Here is an 18,644-nt window from a genome sequence, read left to right as displayed (position 1 = left end):
ATTTGATTTCAAGCTACCACTTGGAGCTTGTCGTCTCCCAGGGACTAATGGACTTTCATCGTTATCCAGGACTGAGAAATAAAAATAAAATTCAGTTATATTCTCCGAGGTTAATGAAGGACCCGTGTAATTTCTTTATCGAATTATTCCAGATCGATATTCCAACAACGAAAAGGGTCTGGATCACTGTCGTACCGCCACAGGAGTTGGTGGTAAATATTTACGAATCCCAATTATCGGGGGCTTTCATTAGTTGCTAAACAAAAAGTGTTAAAAGTTTAAGCGTAAATTGTAACCGATAGGATGAAAGTTTGGAAGTTATTCAAAAGAAAGTCGGGGAAAGTTTAAATGACCGAAGTTTGCCAGGCGATAGGTAAATTAGTTAACAGTTTTATGGGGTTAATTTAAAATGCAACGTAAACGTAACATACATTAGAAGTGCTTTAGTGTTGCGCAAAATGAGTTTTAAACTACACCAATTTGCGTTACTTGTCAAAGTTTGGTGATTTTTTTTACTATTTATAGGTTATTTTACAAGTTGAAACTTTGCTTGGTTTATTTTGTGAAGTTAGTAAGTACAGCAGGTTTGTATTGGTGGAATAAATAAAATTGTAGTAAGAGTATGGACCGCTAAAACGGAATGAAGAAAAGTGTATTTCATTACCAGACTCAGAAAAATGACTAAATATCAGAAAAAATGAAATTAATTGACAAATAATAGTATTGATTGGTATAATATAATAATAATAATAATAATAATATTTATTGTGCAAAAAAAATGTACATTTCACACAAAGGGCCTGCATTCGCTTAGTGCGTTCTTCCATGTGGCCCGCAGATTACATATACAACTTAAAAACTAATATGGACAAACATTTCTATGACTATTAGTAATTTTAGCATATTTCTAATAGGCTTTCATACAAGTACTTTTTTAAAGAACCTTTGGAACAATTGGTTATTTTGTGGTAAATTGGTGAGTTCAGAATTGAGATAGCCTTATAAGGAAAACAATTCTTAAACCTAGCAGTCTTGTGTTGGGGTGTATCAAACCGTATCACTTCTTAACGCTAAACCATGTAAGTATAACCTCTTCCTAAAGTAACAGTATAAATAATTTGGTAGCTTATATATAAATATTTTTTGCACATACATTGTGAACTGCAGCTCAGCACGAAGGTTGTACTTCAGAATTTTATTAGCTACATACTACACATACTACACATAACCATACATAACAAACTACAATTTTTAAAATATTTAGAGATGCAGCACCAAAAATACCCAACCGCTGAAGCTTTGAATCGGAACAAAACTGCTTTTCAACGCATTTTAAATTCTAAACTAGGTGCACCTCCTACACCTCACAAATCTGCAGTAACATTTCAAATAGTATTCAAGTTGCGTCCAGAAATATATGCTCTAAACAAAAGGGAAATTCGAGCAAAATCAGCCCACTCATCAGCCTCTACTGAAAACAAGAAAAGCAATGGATCGAAAGGATCAAGGATATAAGAATCTTAACAAAGAAATAAATAGGAACATCCAAAAAGATTTAAGAAAACATAATAATGAGCTAAGACAATAGAAGCATGAAAGTTCTAAGATCCAAATTATCAAATGGAAGGTCAAGAATGACTGCAGTAAAAAACAAGGAGGGTATTGTGGTTAGCAATCGTAGTGAAATAGTGACTGGAGTTCAGGACTTGTACCTGTACAGTTCTAAAGTCCAGGACACCTCGCTGATCTCCCAACCGACGAAATCAGCAGGAAGTTTAGTTTCGAAAAACAATTTCGAACAGAACTGAGCACCAAGAGAGATTGGAGCAGAGAATCCATTCAAACATTGGGAAGAAATACCATAAAATGGTATACGGGCGGATCTACAACTCCCGAGGGGACTGGAGCAGGAGTATACGGGCCTCGCACCAAATACTCCGAACCCATGGGCCAGTTCCCTAGCATTTTTCAAGCGGAAATTCACGCCATAGAAAGGTGTATTCAGTTTAACCTCGACAGGAAATACTGGAACAAGGAAATTGCGATTCTTTCCGATAGCCAAGCAGCCATCAAAGCGTTGAGCTCATCTAACATCAACTCGATGATGGTTCTGGAGTGCCTAGGAAAGCTCAATAATCTAATAAGGAACAACATGGTAACCCTCCTCTGGGTTCTGGGGCACGTCGGATTAGAGGGTAACGAACAAGCAGATACTCTGGCACGATAAAGAGCTTCAGCGCCACTGATCGGGCCAGAATCATTCTGTGGCGTTGGAAAAGCATATGTCCAGGAAGTACTTAATAAAGCTGAAGAAGAACTGAGAGCATCGCACTGGCAAAGACTTCCAGGACTGAGGCAGGCCAAAGATCTCCTCGGCAATTTTAACCGAGCAAGATCGAATACAGTGATTAACCTCAGCAAAATTAGTCTCAAAGTATTAACGGGATTTCTAACGGGTCATTGTCGACTCAGAGAACACCTAAGGAAGCTAGGCCTAGAAGAGGACAGTACCTGCAGGTTTTTCGGAGAAGAACAAGAAACACCCCACCACATCTTGCTGGAACACACTGGGATTATACCAGCTAGCTGTGGAAAAAATACCTCGAACGGACCCACTCAAGATCCTGAAATTCTTAAAGGAACTAAATCTTGAGGGGCTGCTATGAACAAGGAAACCTTGAGATAGCAGAAGAAGATGGGGTACAATAGATCTTATCAGGTCGCAGTACATCTGTCCACCACACCTACCAAATTGAACTTGAAATTAACTTGAACAAAACAAAGATCATGAGTACAGAAGACGACGACCAACCCCTGAAGCTTGTCTCGGAATCTGTTTACTTAGGCCACAAAATTCAACTTGGCAAAGAAAATCAATCTTCTGAAATCACAAGAAGAATATTCCTCTCCTCATTCTCTCCTCAGATGATGAACTCAAGTGACAGATGTTCTAAGGCTTGTGGCACAACTGAAATGGAGATGGGCTGATCATGTGGCAAGGCAGGATGACCACAGGTGGGCACATAGGATACTAGTTTGGCGCCCAAGAGAGACCAAACGGAGCATTTGTAGTCCTCAGAGACGATGGTGAGACGATATCCAGAAGATTGCAGGAAGGAATTGGAACCGGACTCTTGTACCTCTATTGAATTTGGCATTTTCTAGGTTAGGAATAGAACAAAAGACATAGCTGTAATTGACGACCAAATGTCATAACAAAATTCCACTCATAAAGCTATAAAATTCGTTTGCTACTGCTTATACTGGATTTGTAAACGGTTTTGTGGTTTTACAGCTTTATAGAGAGGATTTTGACGGTTGTCATATTTAAAGACAGATACTAAATAAAAGTTAAAAAGGCCAAAAATGCAACCAAAGTTCAGTAAATTTGCTACTTTTCAAAAGCATGTTTAATTGTTTTTTTTACTTTTAAGGGATTGAATTTGTCAGTTTCCACGTTTAGAACAAAACAAAAAACTTTGCCATTAAAAAGAATTTTTTTTTCTTTAAAATGAGCTATCACAAGTTTTTTTTTTGAGAAAATTATCTATTTTTACACAAACAGATTTGTGGCTAAATAATCGACAAGCAGTATTAGTTATTTTCTCTATCTTACAGTTTTCAAGATCTCTTATAGAAACATTGAAATCTGCCTACCTTGTTTGATTAAGAGAGTTGTAACTTGTAACATTTTTCCTAAATTGTCAATTCCATATTTCAATTTTTTTTATACCTATATGGTTATTTTAAATTATCTATATCAATATGTTATTCAATTTTCCTATTAATTGCTTTTAAAAATCGTTTGTTTCAAAAGCAATTGTTATTTTTTTATGTCTTGAATGTCGTTGGTACACATTATTACAAAACACTTATTAATGGTGTCTTATTATAGATTTTTGTACAAAAGAACACTTTTTTTAATATTATTATAATTTTCTCTCTTTTTTAATTGCAGGTGTTTTTAGTAACGGAATTGGTTTCGAACTGAAAGAGAGCTTGGTATGGTACGTGCTCTTCATAGTTTTTGTATGCTACGCCATGTTGCCACTTCCATTACGCTGGTGCATTATTGCCGGATGTATTTCAGCTCTCAGTCACGTGGTTCTAGTGGTAGTCAGAGTGTTCTGCTTCGGTCAATATGACGTAAGTAATGCTTTTACTAATAATTATAACAACAGAAACATGTATTTGTTTGATGTCCAGTTGCAGGATAACTCATAATTTTCGTTGTTTTTTGACATTTGCACATTTTGACAGTCAGAGACAAAAGTGCTTGTCAAACCCACGTGGAGTGAGAAATTGAAAGTTTTAAGCACATTTTTGGAATCCTCATTGAATTTCCTATCCAATAACCTCAAAGAATACTACAAAATTTGGTACAGTCAGGTAGAAAAGCAGTGTCAAAGTTTGAACACACAAAAACACAGTTTGAAAGGATAGTCAGAGACAAAATCGTCTGTAAAACCCACTTGTAATAAGAAAATTACTATTTTAAGCACATTTTTGAAATCCTCATTAAATTTTCTATCCAAAAACCTGAAAAACACTGCAATATTTAGTACAGTCAGGTAGAAAAGCTGTCAAAATTTGAAATGACACAAACACAGTTTGAAAGGACGGTCAGATACAAAATCACCTGTAAAACCCACTTGGAGTAAGAAAATGACTGTTTGAAGCACATGTTTGAAATCCTCATTAAATTTCCTATCCAATAACCTGAAAGAATACTACAAAATTTAGTACAGTCAGGGAGAAAAGCGGTGTTAAAATTTGAAATGACACAAACACAGTTTGAAAGGACGGTCAGATACAAAATCACCTGTAAAACCCACTTGGAGTAAGAAAATGACTGTTTGAAGCACATTTTTGAAATCCTCATTAAATTTCCTATCCAATAACCTGAAAGAATAGTACAAAATTTGGTGCAGTCAGAGAGAAAAGCAATGTCAAAGTTTCAACAGAAACACACTTTGAAAGGACAGTCAGAGACAAAATCACCTGTAAAACCCACTTGTAGTGAGAAAATGACTGTTTTAAGCACATTTTTGGAATCCTCATTAAATTTCCTATCCAATAACCTGAAAAATACTACAAAATTTAGTACAGTCAGGGAGAAAAGCGGTGTTAAAATTTGAAATGACACAAACACAGTTTGAAAGGACGGTCAGATACAAAATCACCTGTAAAACCCACTTGGAGTAAGAAAATGACTGTTTGAAGCACATTTTTGAAATCCTCATTAAATTTCTTATCCAATAACCTGAAAGAATACTACAAAATTTGGTACAGTCAGGTAGAAAAGCAGTGTCAAAGTTTGAACTGACAGAAACACAGTTTGAAAGGACAGTCAGAGACAAAATCACCTGTAAAACCCACTTGTAGGGTGAAAATGACTGTTTTAAGCACATTTTTGGAATCCTCATTAAATTTTCTATCCATTAACCTGAAAAATACTACAATATTTAGTACAGTCAGGTAGAAAAGCGGTGTCAAAATTTGAAATGACACAAACACAGTTTGAAAGGACGGTCAGATTTAAAATCACCTGGAAAACCCACTTGTAGTAAGAAAATGACTGTTTTAGGCACATTTTTGAAATCTTCATTAAATTTCCTATCCAACAACCTGAAAGAATACTACAAAATTTGGTGCAGTCAGAGAGAAAAGCAATGTCAAGTTTCAACAGAACCACACTTTGAAAGGACAGTCAGAGACAAAATCGATTGTAAAACTGACTTGTAGTGAGAAAATGACTGTTTTAAGCACATTTTTGGAATCGTCATTAAATTTCCTACCCAATAACGTGAAAAATACTACATAATTTGGTACAGTCAGGTAGAAAAGCGGTGTCAAAATTTGAAATTATAGAAACACAGTTTGAAAGGACGGTCAGATACAAAATCACCTGGAAAACCCACTTGTAGTAAGAAAATGACTGTTTTAGGCACATTTTTGAAATCTTCATTAAATTTCCTATCCAACAACCTGAAAGAATACTACAAAATTTGGTGCAGTCAGAGAGAAAAGCAATGTCAAGTTTCAACAGAACCACACTTTGAAAGGACAGTCAGAGACAAAATCGATTGTAAAACTGACTTGTAGTGAGAAAATGACTGTTTTAAGCACATTTTTGGAATCGTCATTAAATTTCCTACCCAATAACGTGAAAAATACTACATAATTTGGTACAGTCAGGTAGAAAATCGGTGTCAAAATTTGAAATTATAGAAACACAGTTTGAAAGAACGGTCAGATACAAAATCACCTGGAAAACCCACTTGTAGTAAAAAAATTACTGTTTTAAGTACATTTTTGTAATCCTCATTAAATTTCCTATCCAAGAACCTGAAAGAATACTACAAAATTTGGTACAGTCAGGGAGAAAAGGTGTATCAAAGTTTGAACTGACAGAAACACAGTTTGAAAGGATAGTCAGAGACAAAATCACCTGTAAAACCCACTTGTAGTGGGAAAATGACTATTTTAAGTACATTTTTGGAATCCTCATTAAATTTCCTATCCAATAACCTGAAAAATACTGCAATATTTAGTACAGTCAGGTAGAAAAGCGGTGTCAAAATTTGATATAACACAAACACAGTTTGAAAGGACGGTCAGAGACAAAATCACCGGTAAAACCCACTTGTAGTGAGAAAATTACTGTTCTAAGCACATTTTTTGAAGCATTGGACATTTTACTGATATGGAATCTCTAAAGAATAATTCTCAATTTTCCTCAAACTTCCGGGCAGTTCTCGTCTTTAAGATCATATCCAACGTTAGGGAATTGGCAGGTAACCAGTTTGTGTTATCAGAAAATTGAGTTTTAACGCATAAGAAACGTTTTATAATTATGGAAGTCTTGAAAAATGTTGAATTTGACACGTAGAAAACATTGTAAAAAAAAATCCATGTTCTGTTAGGACAAATAGTTCTAATTTTCAATATATGCTTAAAAAGCAAAACATGGTAAGTTTAGCATAAGCTGCCAAAATATCCATTTTCCTAAAATGCAGTGCTATCGCAACACTTTCATTTGTAAAGGGTTTTAGTCAGTCGCAAGCGTAACTTATGTACATATTTACGGCAAGAAGTCTCTTTGAAAACCAGACTAAAATTCGCCACAACAAACATTTCTCGAATGAAGGATTTATAGGACTAATTTTAAATTCCGTTTCTTCATTCTTCACGACCTGTTAACGGAATCCAGGATCCACCATGTCTGTATTCTATACAGCGCAAAAGGTTTAGGAAGAGGGACGTTTTCGCTCGAATTGGTTCAAAAGCCATTCATTATAAAATCTAGACTATTTGCGATTGAATGGAAAAGTGGAGGAGATACATGAAAATCAGTTTGCGAGAAATGTAGTAGCAGAAAATATGAACAAATTCGTATAGCGACAGTTTTTGAATAAAGCGTTTTTGCAGTAAAGGATTTCTTTATACATATTTGTTGGAAATATTTGAAATTGAGGTAATATTGTCTGTTTAAATATTGATATACATATAATATATTGAAAATTAGAACTATTTGCCCTAAAAGAACATGGATTTTTTTTACAATGTTTTCTAGGTGCAAATTCAACATTTTTCAACACTTCCATAATTATAAAACGTTTCTTATGCGTTAAAACTCAATTTTCTGATAACACAAACTGGTTACCTGCCAATTCCCTAACGTTGGATATGATCTTAAAGACGAGAACTGCCCGGAAGTTTGGGGGAAATTGAGAATTATTCTTTAGAGATTCCATATCAGTAAAATGTCCAATGCTTCAAAAAATGTGCTTAAAACAGTCATTTTCTCATTACAAGTGGGTTTTCCAGGTGATTTTGTATCTGACCGTCCTTTCAAACTGTGTGTGTGTCATTTCAAATTTTGACACCGCTTTTCTACCTGACTGTACCAAATTTTGTAGTATTCTTTCTGGTTATTGAATAGGAAATTTAATGAGGATTTCAAAAATGTGCTTAAAATAGTCATTATCTAACTCCAAGTGGGTTTTACAGGTGATTTTGTCTCTGACTGTCCTTTCAAAGTGTGTTTCTGTTGAAACTTTGACATTGCTTTTCTCCCTGACTGCACCAAATATTGTAGTATTCTTTCAGGTTATTGGATAGGAAATTTAATGAGGATTACAAAAATGTGCTTAAAACAGTAATTTTTTTACTACAAGTGGGTTTTCCAGGTGATTTTGTATCGACCGCCCTTTCAAACTGTGTTTCTATAATTTCAAATTTTGACACCGCTTTTCTACCTGACTGTACCAAATTATGTAGTATTTTTCACGTTATTGGGTACGAAATTTAATGAGGATTCCAAAAATGTGCTTAGAACAGTCATTTTCTCACTACAAGTGGGTTTTACAGACGAATTTGTCTCTGACTGTCCTTTCAAACTGTGTTTCTGTCAGTTCAAACTTTGACACAGCTTTTCTCCCTGACTGTACTAAATATTGCAGTATTTTTCAGGTTATTGAATAGGAAATTTGATGAAGATTTCAAAAATGTGCTTAAAATAGTCATTTTCTAACTCCAAGTGGGTTTTACAGGTGATTTTGTCTCTGACTGTCCTTTCAAACTGTGTTTCTGTCAGTTCAAACTTTGACACTGCTTTTCTACCTGACTGTACCAAATTTTGTAGTATTCTTTTAGGTTATTGGATAGGAAATTCAATGAGGATTTCAAAAATGTGCTTAAAATAGTCATTTTTTAACACCACGTGGGTTTTACAGGTGATTTTGTCTCTGACTGTCCTTTCAAAGTGTGTTTCTGTTGAAACTTTGACATTGCTTTTCTCCCTGACTGCACCAAATTTTGTAGTATTCTATCAGGTTATTGGATAGGAAATTTAATGAGGATTCCAAAAATGTGCTTAAAACAGTCATTTTCACACTTCAAGTGGTTTTTACAGGTGATTTTGTCTCTGACTGTCCTTTCAAACTGTGTTTCTGTCAGTTCAAATTTTGACACTGCTTTTCTACCTGATTGTACCAAATTTTGTAGTATTTTTCAGGTTGGATAGGAAATTTAATGAGGATTCCAAAAATGTGCTTAAAACAGTAATTTTCTTACTCCAAGTGGGTTTTACAGGTGATTTTGTATCTGACCGTCCTTTCAAACTGTGTTTGTGTCATTTCAAATTTTGACAGCTTTTCTACCTGACTGTACTAAATATTGCAGTGTTTTTCATGTTTTGGATAGATAATTTAATGAGGATTTCAAAAATGTGCTTAAAATAGTAATTTTCTTATTCCAAGTGGGTTTTACAGACGATTTTGTCTCTGACTATCCTTTCAAACTGTGTTTTTGTGTGTTCAAACTTTGACACTGCTTTTCTACCTGACTGTACCAAATTTTGTAGTATTCTTTGAGGTTATTGGATAGGAAATTCAATGAGGATTCCAAAAATGTGCTTAAAACTATCAATTTCTCACTCCACGTGGGTTTGACAAGCACTTTTGTCTCTGACTGTCAAAATGTGCTCAAAAGTTGCAAAAATCAGGGTTTAGAAAACTTATCTTGCAGTATTCGATACCAAACGTGTTTCCGAGATTTATTACCATTATTTGGACCTGGTGGCTTAGTAAATTATCCTCCAAAAACCACACTAAACGTCACTAATGTCAAAACTGTCAGAATTTGCATTTTAACTTTTGTTGGTTTATTGTCGGTCATATTGCAAATTTTGACAGGTGTGAAAGTGCAAATTGTTTTCTTGTCACTTTTTTATTGGTACAGCTTGGCAAATATTAAATATTTCAACCTCAAAAAGGACTTAATTGATTAATTCCAAAACTAGAAAGAAACCTAAAAAACGTTTGCTTTTTATTAAAAATTTAATTTCGAATTAAACAAATTCACTAGAGCTCGAATCAGCTAAGAAAAGGCCACAGGCGTCATCAAACGATGATGTCACGATCTCTGTACGTCTCGCTTTAAATATTGCTGCTCTCGTTACTTTCCAAGTTGTTGCAGCCAGTCAGTGGCGTGCTATTATTTTATCAGTAAAATGAAACATTTTCGTCGTTTTTAATAAAGAAAATAAAAGACAACAAGTTTTTCAAAGAAATGGTAACTCCTTCTGCTTCTTTCTTCATAAATTGTAAGACGTTACTGACGATTTCACGGCCTTGGCTGTATATGATAACACCTTTCTTTCCAACCTTTTTGAAAGACATTTTGACAAAATAACGTTTTTTATTCGTAACACTATGTGAACTTCAACTGCGACCATCAACAATACAACCAAAACACCAGACTAAAAAGGAACCTAACCTAACCCCCTAAGTCTCCCTGTCCGCCACTACATTTTTTTAAACTTGGCAACACCGTTTAGAGTGCCGGCTAGTAAAAGCATATAAAAAGGTCCAAATGTCCCTGGCCGCTGCCGCATCTGTTTTAATTGTGTCCAAGTAAAAACCGTACTACGTTGCCAAGTGGCTTTTTGACCGCTTAACAATATATTTTCGGGAATATTTTAATAGGACGCCTCTGATTATATCTAATGCGACGGCAACTGTAGAAGGAGAAAGAAATAGTTTTAAAAACTGCGTCATTGATGATGCGGTGGCCTTTTCTCATCTGATTCGAGCTCTACCTTGGTTATAAAAGTCACTAGTTCACTAGTTCATAAAAACAAACAGTTTGCCTAATATTTAATATCCCTTTACTAGTGATAATTTAGCCATATTTAGCATACTTTACCAATACTGATGCAATATTTATGTTATCATTATTACTAAAATTGCCGGTCAATTAAGATTAATTGCATATTGTAATTTAAATATGCCATAATAAGGCAGTAAAAAATTACATCGATATGACCCAGAGATCAGCGCAATAATAATAATTCAGTGTCAATTATTTTTGAAAAATACGGAAATACGCCTAAATCATATCATGGGAGTAGATTGTTTAGGGTACAATGGAACTTACTACCTTGTACCAAATGCACTTTTGAATAAGCTTTCCAAATGATGTTCTGCCATTTTTCCCCCAAATGTACGGGAATTGCCTAAAATGCAAAATCCAAGATATTTAAGAGTAGAATTAAAGAATTATAGTAAAGCCACAGCAAACGATTTGCATCTCAATGATTAAATTTCTATAATAGGTTTTCCATTTTTCTTTCTTTAAAAAACCATAACAATAACTAATCAATTAAGCATCAGATAACAGGAAGAGATACTTTAAAAACATTCTCAACTAAATTTGGGTGGTATCAAGTTTTTCCTTCAAAATATTTCTTCATTAGATTTTTTATTAAAAAAATTGGGTTGGAAAAACATTCTGCACTTTGTTAGTTTAGGTCCATTCTTGCCGCATATGAATTCAGAATATCTGTTATTTCTAGAATGTAAATTTACCGACTGCCTGCTTCAAGTTTTAATAGCTTTCTCCACTAAAAGTGAAAATGTGAGTTAAATCAATTTTAAAACTTTCTATCGCAATTTCCACATGAACCGCCGAAAAAACAAATTCCCCGCATTATAACTTCTTTAGAGCGCGTCAAATAAAGCAACTTCTTCAAAAAGGCAACTAATTTAAACGGAAAATTGCTTTCCAAATTTTGGACGTTTTAAGTTTTATCCGACTTTTTTTTATTACGCCAGCGTGATGGAAACAACAAATTAACCCTTTGTGCGAAGGTTAATTGACCTTCCTTTCCTGGATTACATAATTATTATTGCTTGTTTCCTCTACAAAAAAATATTATTGATGGTTAATTAACATTTTCTGTTTTTAAGAAATTCCAAATTAAATTGTCTCATTAATTAAAAATAAGACTTTGTAGGTGCAGAGTATTTTTAATGAGATTTCATGGTTGCTACTAGCAATTTACTTAATTTTGCATTTTTTTGCAAAAATTCCGCACTACAATTTCCTCTCTATTCGTTTTTCATTAATTTCACGTCAAAAACCAACGGGATTTTAAATGCGTTTTAGGCAAATGCATTAAAAAGGGTGTTCCCAACTGACTTTGGTGTTTATTTTCCAGTTGGACGAAGAAGAATCGTGCAAAATTAAACGAGTAGCCGCTAACATAATACTGTACTTTTGCGTTAATTCGGTTGGTATGTACACGAAATATTTGACCGACAGAAGTCAAAGGAAAGCTTTTCTGGAGACCCACAACTCGATGTCGACTAGATACCGAACGGAAGAGGAAAACGAGAAGCAGGAAAAACTTCTTTTATCTGGTTAGTACTGATTAGATTATTTTGTCTTTTTTTATACAGGGTGGTCCAGTTTTAAATGTCAATAATTCACCATTCGATAGCCCATCAAAAAATAAGTTAACATACATTATGTCATTTTTCTGAAAAAGGCTTCCTAAGGAAAAGACAGTTCTTCAAATTTCACTTTAAAAAATCGTTGTTTTTTGTCATAACTGTCAGACCGTTGAATCAAATTTGGAACAAGCACTCACAAATCAATCAATTTTGGAACAGGAATTCAACAAATTAATACTCATTATGAATGACGTTTGCCAAAATTCTCCAGAAGCGTAGATACAGGAAGATGGTTTTCATGTTTTTGTTTTATTTTCTAGGTCTTTAGATATTTTTCAAAAATTACAGTTTCTTTTAATTTTATTGTTCACGATGAAAAATTAATTATCTCTTGTACAATTCTAATTTGAAACTTCGTTTACGAGATAATTCAGTTATTATGTTCAAAGACCCAAAACTAACCCAACCCAACTTAAAAATTGTCTTGGAAAAGAAAAATTGACTAAAGAAGCCTAAAAAATTTTATTGTAGCCAGTTTTCATAGTTTCCAAATAAACTGAAATACTTTGAAAATTAACTTAGAAAAGATAAAAATTTATTTCAGAAGCTTAAAAATTGTTTGTAACCAGTTTTCATACACATCCAGAGACTTTAATATTAAAAATTGACTTGTTTACATAAAAAACCACTTTTTCTAGAATTTTTTATAACAAATTCATACATTTAAACCTTAAAAATTGACTTGAACACCAAAAAGTGACATCAGAAACGTAAAATTTGCATTTGAAGTAAGTTTTCATAATTTGAAAACAAATTTCAATATTTTAGTCTTGAAAATAGTTTTAGATACAGTACATTGACATTAGATACATAAAAATTGTCTTGAAAACTAACTTTTCGTTGCTTTTCATTTTCTTAGAATTCTGGACTATTTTTAGTGCTTCAAAACTTTCAGCTTGGAAAATCGAAGGTATTGACATAGCAAACTTAAAAAAACAATTTTTACATTCTCCATAGACTTAAAATATCATTCTAAGCTTTTTTACTATTAAATCGACTTCTAGACACCTCAGTGCTAAAAATTCAAGTATTTCTTAAAAATCTAGACTGTTTTTAGTGCTTTAAGATGCTTCAAGACTATCTTTTGACTTATCAGGCCTAAAGGCCAGTTTGTACACTATCTGTAGTCTTGAAAATGTCATTTCAAGCTTAGCTTCTTTACTATTAAATTTCTACACTCATAGGTGCAATAAATTGTAGTATCTCTAAGAAATTCAGACTGTTTTTAGTGCTTTTTAAGACTGAAAAATCGAGTTTAAGACTATTTCCAAAAGTCAAGTTTCTTCAGTAATAAAAGTAAAAAAATTTGGTACCAAATGCTACGATATTAGTCCGAAAATTTAATTTACTTCTAGTCTTGTTTTAGAAAATTGAGTTGTACACTAATTAAAGTCCTGAAAATAGACTTTTGGACTCTCTTTAGTCCTAGTAAAGTTAGTTCTAGCATTAAAAATCAACTTTTAGATTATTTTTAGTAGCAAAAAATTAGTTTCATGTAAATACAATCTTTGTCTTGATTTCCGGACTGTTTTTAGTTTTTACCAGGAAGGCAGTCTGAGAAAATGAATTATAAGACTATTCCTAGTAGTTAATAGCAAATTTTTAGACTCTTCAGTACAAATTTGGACTCTCACAAGTCTTGAATGTTCAGTTTTACACTATAAAACGATTTTTTAAATGGAAATTTGCTGGGCTGTATCTGAGGAAACGTTTTTCAGAAAAATTACATAATGCAAGTCAACTTATTTTTTGATTGGCTATCGAATGGTGAATTATTGACACTTAAAACTCGACCACCCTGTATATAAAATTTTTATATAAACTATTTTCTGATATTTTCCTAATTACTAGAACTTTTATATTATCCTATCTATTTATTTTTTTAAAACATCCTCTCGCCCTAGGAAAAATCTTATTTATTCAAACATCTCTAGCTGCTTTGGCAAGAATCTACCTTTTCATAAACTCTTCTTTTATTTTATTCTTAATTATAATTATACTAATTCTTTTTATTTACATAACTAGAATTGCCTTTAATGAAAAATGTTTAATGCCCTCTAAATGAAAGTTCTTAGAAATGATCACCATATCCTTTATCACCTACTTATTTTTTAATGATAAAAAATAAATTATGAAGTATCTCTCCAGTCTAAATTAATCAATTAATTCTAAATCTAATTATAGTAATGATAAAACAACTTTTAAAGTCTCCTATTTTTAAAATTTTAAACTCTTTATTTATTAATCTAAGAAACATTTCTTCTATATGAAACATGTTTGATGATTCAAATCAGATCTAGAAATAGGGGCTTCTACATGAGTGGTAACCACAAATGAACTAAAAATAAAAGAATTTTAACAAAAAAGACTATATTCAAACACAAATATAAACAAATATTATTCTAAACCAGAAAAAAATTCTATCCTTAAATAACCTGCTCGTCAAATAGAATGGGACAGCAAAATTTTTGGTCATTTTTGAACGGCTGTTTCTTCAAATTGATTCACTCGATTTAAATAATTTTTTTGAGGATTAAAAGGTATTTTCTTCCTCTTTATGATGACCTAAATGATCTTTTTGAAAGTTGCCACGGATCCGAGTATACAGGGTGTGACTGAGGTGCAGTCAAAAAATAAAAAAATCGGTCTAACGCCATTAGTCGCAAAAACAAATTTGTTTTCAAAATAACCTTAATTTAGTTTGGTAATTAAAGGTTGTTTACAAATTTTATTGCAAACTTAAAAATGGAATTATTTTTACATCTTTTTATTCAAATTCAACAATTTCAGTATAGGAGAGACGACAGGAGATCGACTTTATGTTTTAAAATCACACAAAAATGTTTAAAATAGTCAGTTTAATATTTCGTATAATTTCATTGCGATCACACGCATGGTATACAAGCCATAAAAACTTCCTATGGCGTAAAAACACAAAACTTTTGGTTTTTTTTTTCAAAAAACTTGCAAATGCTTACAAGTGTCGAAAACGACAACTTTTTATAACACAACCTACGTTCATATCTTTTTCGAAATTGTTAAATTAGATTTTCAACAGAAAAACCAGCATTTTCAATTTTGTTTCAGTTTTCCAAAAATTTTCAAAATCCAATAATAGGTTGATAATAAAAAAGTTTTCTAATATAATTGTGATCACACACTACAATTCATAAATTCTAGCTAGCTGTACCATAAGAATAGGACTATTTTGCAATTTCTTTAAGAAAAATGGAACATTTTCAAAATTGGAAACAAAAACTGGTCAACTTTATCAATATTGATTTTTGCCAAAATTTAAGGAGAATTTTAATTGGCACATCGCTTCTATAAATTTTAACATATGTAAACGTAATTTCTGATTTTTTTCTCTCTATGTAGTGTTGCCAGATTTCGTAGCTAAAGAGATGATCAAAGACATTGAAAAGGAAGAAAGAGTGGGACACTTTCAGCCTCACCAGTTCCACAAAATCTACATTCATCGGTACGAGAACGTTAGCATTCTTTTCGCAGACATTAAAGGATTTACAGGTAATGAAATAAGCTTTACCCAAACTAACTAGCACTAAAATAATGCCATTTTTAGTGTTGGCTACTAAATGCACTGCACAGGAACTGGTCAAAATCCTGAACGAACTTTTTGCCAGATTCGACAAACTTGCCGCTGTACGTGACTGGCTGAGTTAAGATAGGACCAAAAGTAACAAAATGTGAATATTTTTAGGAAAATCACTGTTTAAGAATAAAACTACTTGGAGATTGCTACTACTGCGTGTCTGGTTTGCCAATTGCGAGGTCCGATCATGCTCATTGTTGCGTTGAAATGGGTTTGCATATGATAAAAGCTATTAAAGATATTCGCCATAAAACTCAGGTAAGTAATTTTTTAGTTTGATGTTTTATATTAAAATATTTGTCAATGGATCCATTGAACAGTCATTGTCAATAATTGTCAATTTGCTGCTTCAGATAAGAGTCTAAATACGAATGTATACTATATTACTAATACTTTTGATACTCTTGACTACAAATTGTTATTTGCCAAACTCTTTCTGGATTGAATCAAGGGTCTGTAAAATTTTTTGAAAGCTATTTTCAGAATAGAAACCAAATGGTCCGTAATAATAATTTTTCCCAGTTTCTTCCTATTACCAGAGGTGTCCCCCAAGGTAGTATCTTGGATTGTTCTCCATTTACACTTCAGACTTTGGTAGAGTACTGAAATCTTGTGTCTTCCATCAATATGCTAATGATACTCAGATCTATCACTCTTTCTCACTGAATGAGGTGGAAGATGCTTACAGTCGCATTAACTCACTCATCCTCTCTTCAAGTCATAGCCTGTTACTAAATAGCGATAAGACAAAAATGCTTTGGTTTGGTAGAGACATTAGGTGGATCTCATGTTAGTCTGACAATTATATCACACTTAATAACTCCCACTTACGACCCGTCGAAAACTGTATGAATCTAGGTATCTTCATAGACAACAATCTCCGATTTGAGACTCACGTTTCGCATTTAGTTAAGATATCTTGCCAAACTTAACACTCTATATGCTAACAAGGATTTCTTCTTCTTCGGGTGCCTTCGGGTGGAGATTAAACTCGCTGATATTGTGCTCAACAAAAGTAAAAACAGTCCGGAAATCAAGACAAAGATTGTATTGTGCATGAAACCCATTTTTTACTTCGAAGATAATCTAAAAGTTGACTTAAGCTAGAACTGACTTTACTAGGACTAAAACGAGTCCAAAAGTCTATTTTTAGGAGTTTTCAGGAATTGGTGTACAACTCAATTTTCTGGACCGGAACAAGTCTAGAAGTAAATACAATTTTGGACTATTTCATTTCTAAAAATTTGTTCTTAAGACTAATATCGTAGCATTTGGTACCAAAATGTTTTACTTTTATTACTTTACTTTTTGACTTGAAGAAACTTGACTTTTGGAAATAGTCTTAAACTCGATTTTTCAGTCTTAAAAAGCACTAAAAACAGTCTGAATTTCTTAAAGATGCTACAATTTATTGCACCTATGAGTTTAGAAGTCAATTTAATAGTGAAGAAGCTTGAAATAACATTTTCAAGACTATGGACAGTGTACAAGCTGGCTTTTAGGCCTGATAAGTCAAAAACTTCGTAAAGATAGGTTGTAACACAATCTAGATTTTTAAGAAATAATTTTTAGCTCGAATTTTTAGCACTGAGGTGTCTAGAAGTCCATTTAATAGTGACAAAGCTTGGAATGCCATTTTAAGTCTATGAAGAATGTGAAAATTGTTTTTTAAGTTTGCTGTGTTAATAACTTGGTAAAGATAGTCTTGAAACTCGATTTTCCAAGCTGAAAGCAATTTTGAAGCACTAATAATAGTCCAGAATTCTGAGAAAATGAAAAGCAAAGTAAAAAGCAAGAAAAGTTGTTAGTTTTCAAGATAATTTTCATGAATCTAATATCAATGTCCTCTATCTAAGACTATTTTCAAGACTAAAATATTGAAATTTGTCTCAAAATTATGAAAATTTACTTCAAATGCAAATTTGAAATTTCAATTTTACTTTTCATTAGTTCATAGTCAGTTTTTGTTTGTTTAATTTTTAAGGTTTAAATGTATGAATTTGTAGTCAAAAATTCTAGAAAAAGTAGTTTTTTATGTCTACAAATCAATTTTCAATATTAAAGTCTCTCGATTTGCATGAAAACTGGTTACAAACAATTTTTATTTTTTCTAAGTCAATTTTCAAAACAAAAGTCTTTCAGTTTGTCTGGAAACTATGAAAACTGGCTACAATGAAATTTTTTAAGCTACTTAAGTGAATTTTCCGTTTTCGGTCTTTGAACGCAATAACTGAATTATCTCGTAAACGAAGTTTTCTTTTTCATCGTGAACAGGGAAATTTAAAAAAACTGTAATTTTTTAAAAATGAGCGACGCTTATCGTCTACGTCTCTCATTTTTAAAAACAAAAACATTAAAACCATCTTCCTGTATCTACGGTACTGGATAATTTTGACAAACGTCATTCATTGTTCTTTCAAAAACTTGTTCCAAATTTGATCAAAATTGCTCCAACGGTTTGACAGTTATGACAAAAAAAAAAACGATTTTTTAAACAGAAATTTGAAGGAATTTATTTTACTTAGAAAGCATTTTTCAGGAAAATGACATAATGCATGTCAACTTATTTTTTAATTGGCTATGGATTGGTGAATTATTGACATTTAAAACTGGACCACCCTGTAGATGTAAGCACCGCTGATATTTTCCTGCTAATTATCGTTTGCATTAAACTAAGATTTCGGATTTTCCGGATATATCCGGAAGTAATCCAATTTTTTAATAGTTTAGGA

At 32.7% G+C, this 18,644-nt stretch overlaps 1 protein-coding gene across 1 annotated transcript in view; it reads left to right on the top strand.

Annotated features, from left to right (window-relative positions):
- Ac78C (adenylyl cyclase 78C) overlaps window positions 1–18,644 on the top strand; it is a 158,866-nt gene that overhangs the window by 70,785 nt on the left and 69,437 nt on the right. Inside the window, exons 7-11 of the mRNA XM_081972434.1 lie at window positions 3,959–4,146; window positions 12,005–12,206; window positions 15,678–15,827; window positions 15,883–15,962; window positions 16,021–16,170. Coding sequence (XP_081828560.1) covers window positions 3,959–4,146; window positions 12,005–12,206; window positions 15,678–15,827; window positions 15,883–15,962; window positions 16,021–16,170 — 770 coding nt within the window. The remainder of the gene's footprint in view (window positions 1–3,958; window positions 4,147–12,004; window positions 12,207–15,677; window positions 15,828–15,882; window positions 15,963–16,020; window positions 16,171–18,644) is intronic.

This window comes from Ips typographus, linkage group LG2 (assembly GCF_016097725.1).
Source record: "Ips typographus isolate SLU linkage group LG2, UJ_Ityp_2.0, whole genome shotgun sequence".
NCBI classification, from domain to species: domain Eukaryota; kingdom Metazoa; phylum Arthropoda; class Insecta; order Coleoptera; family Curculionidae; genus Ips; species Ips typographus.
This window is presented reverse-complemented; position numbering and strand designations above follow the sequence as displayed.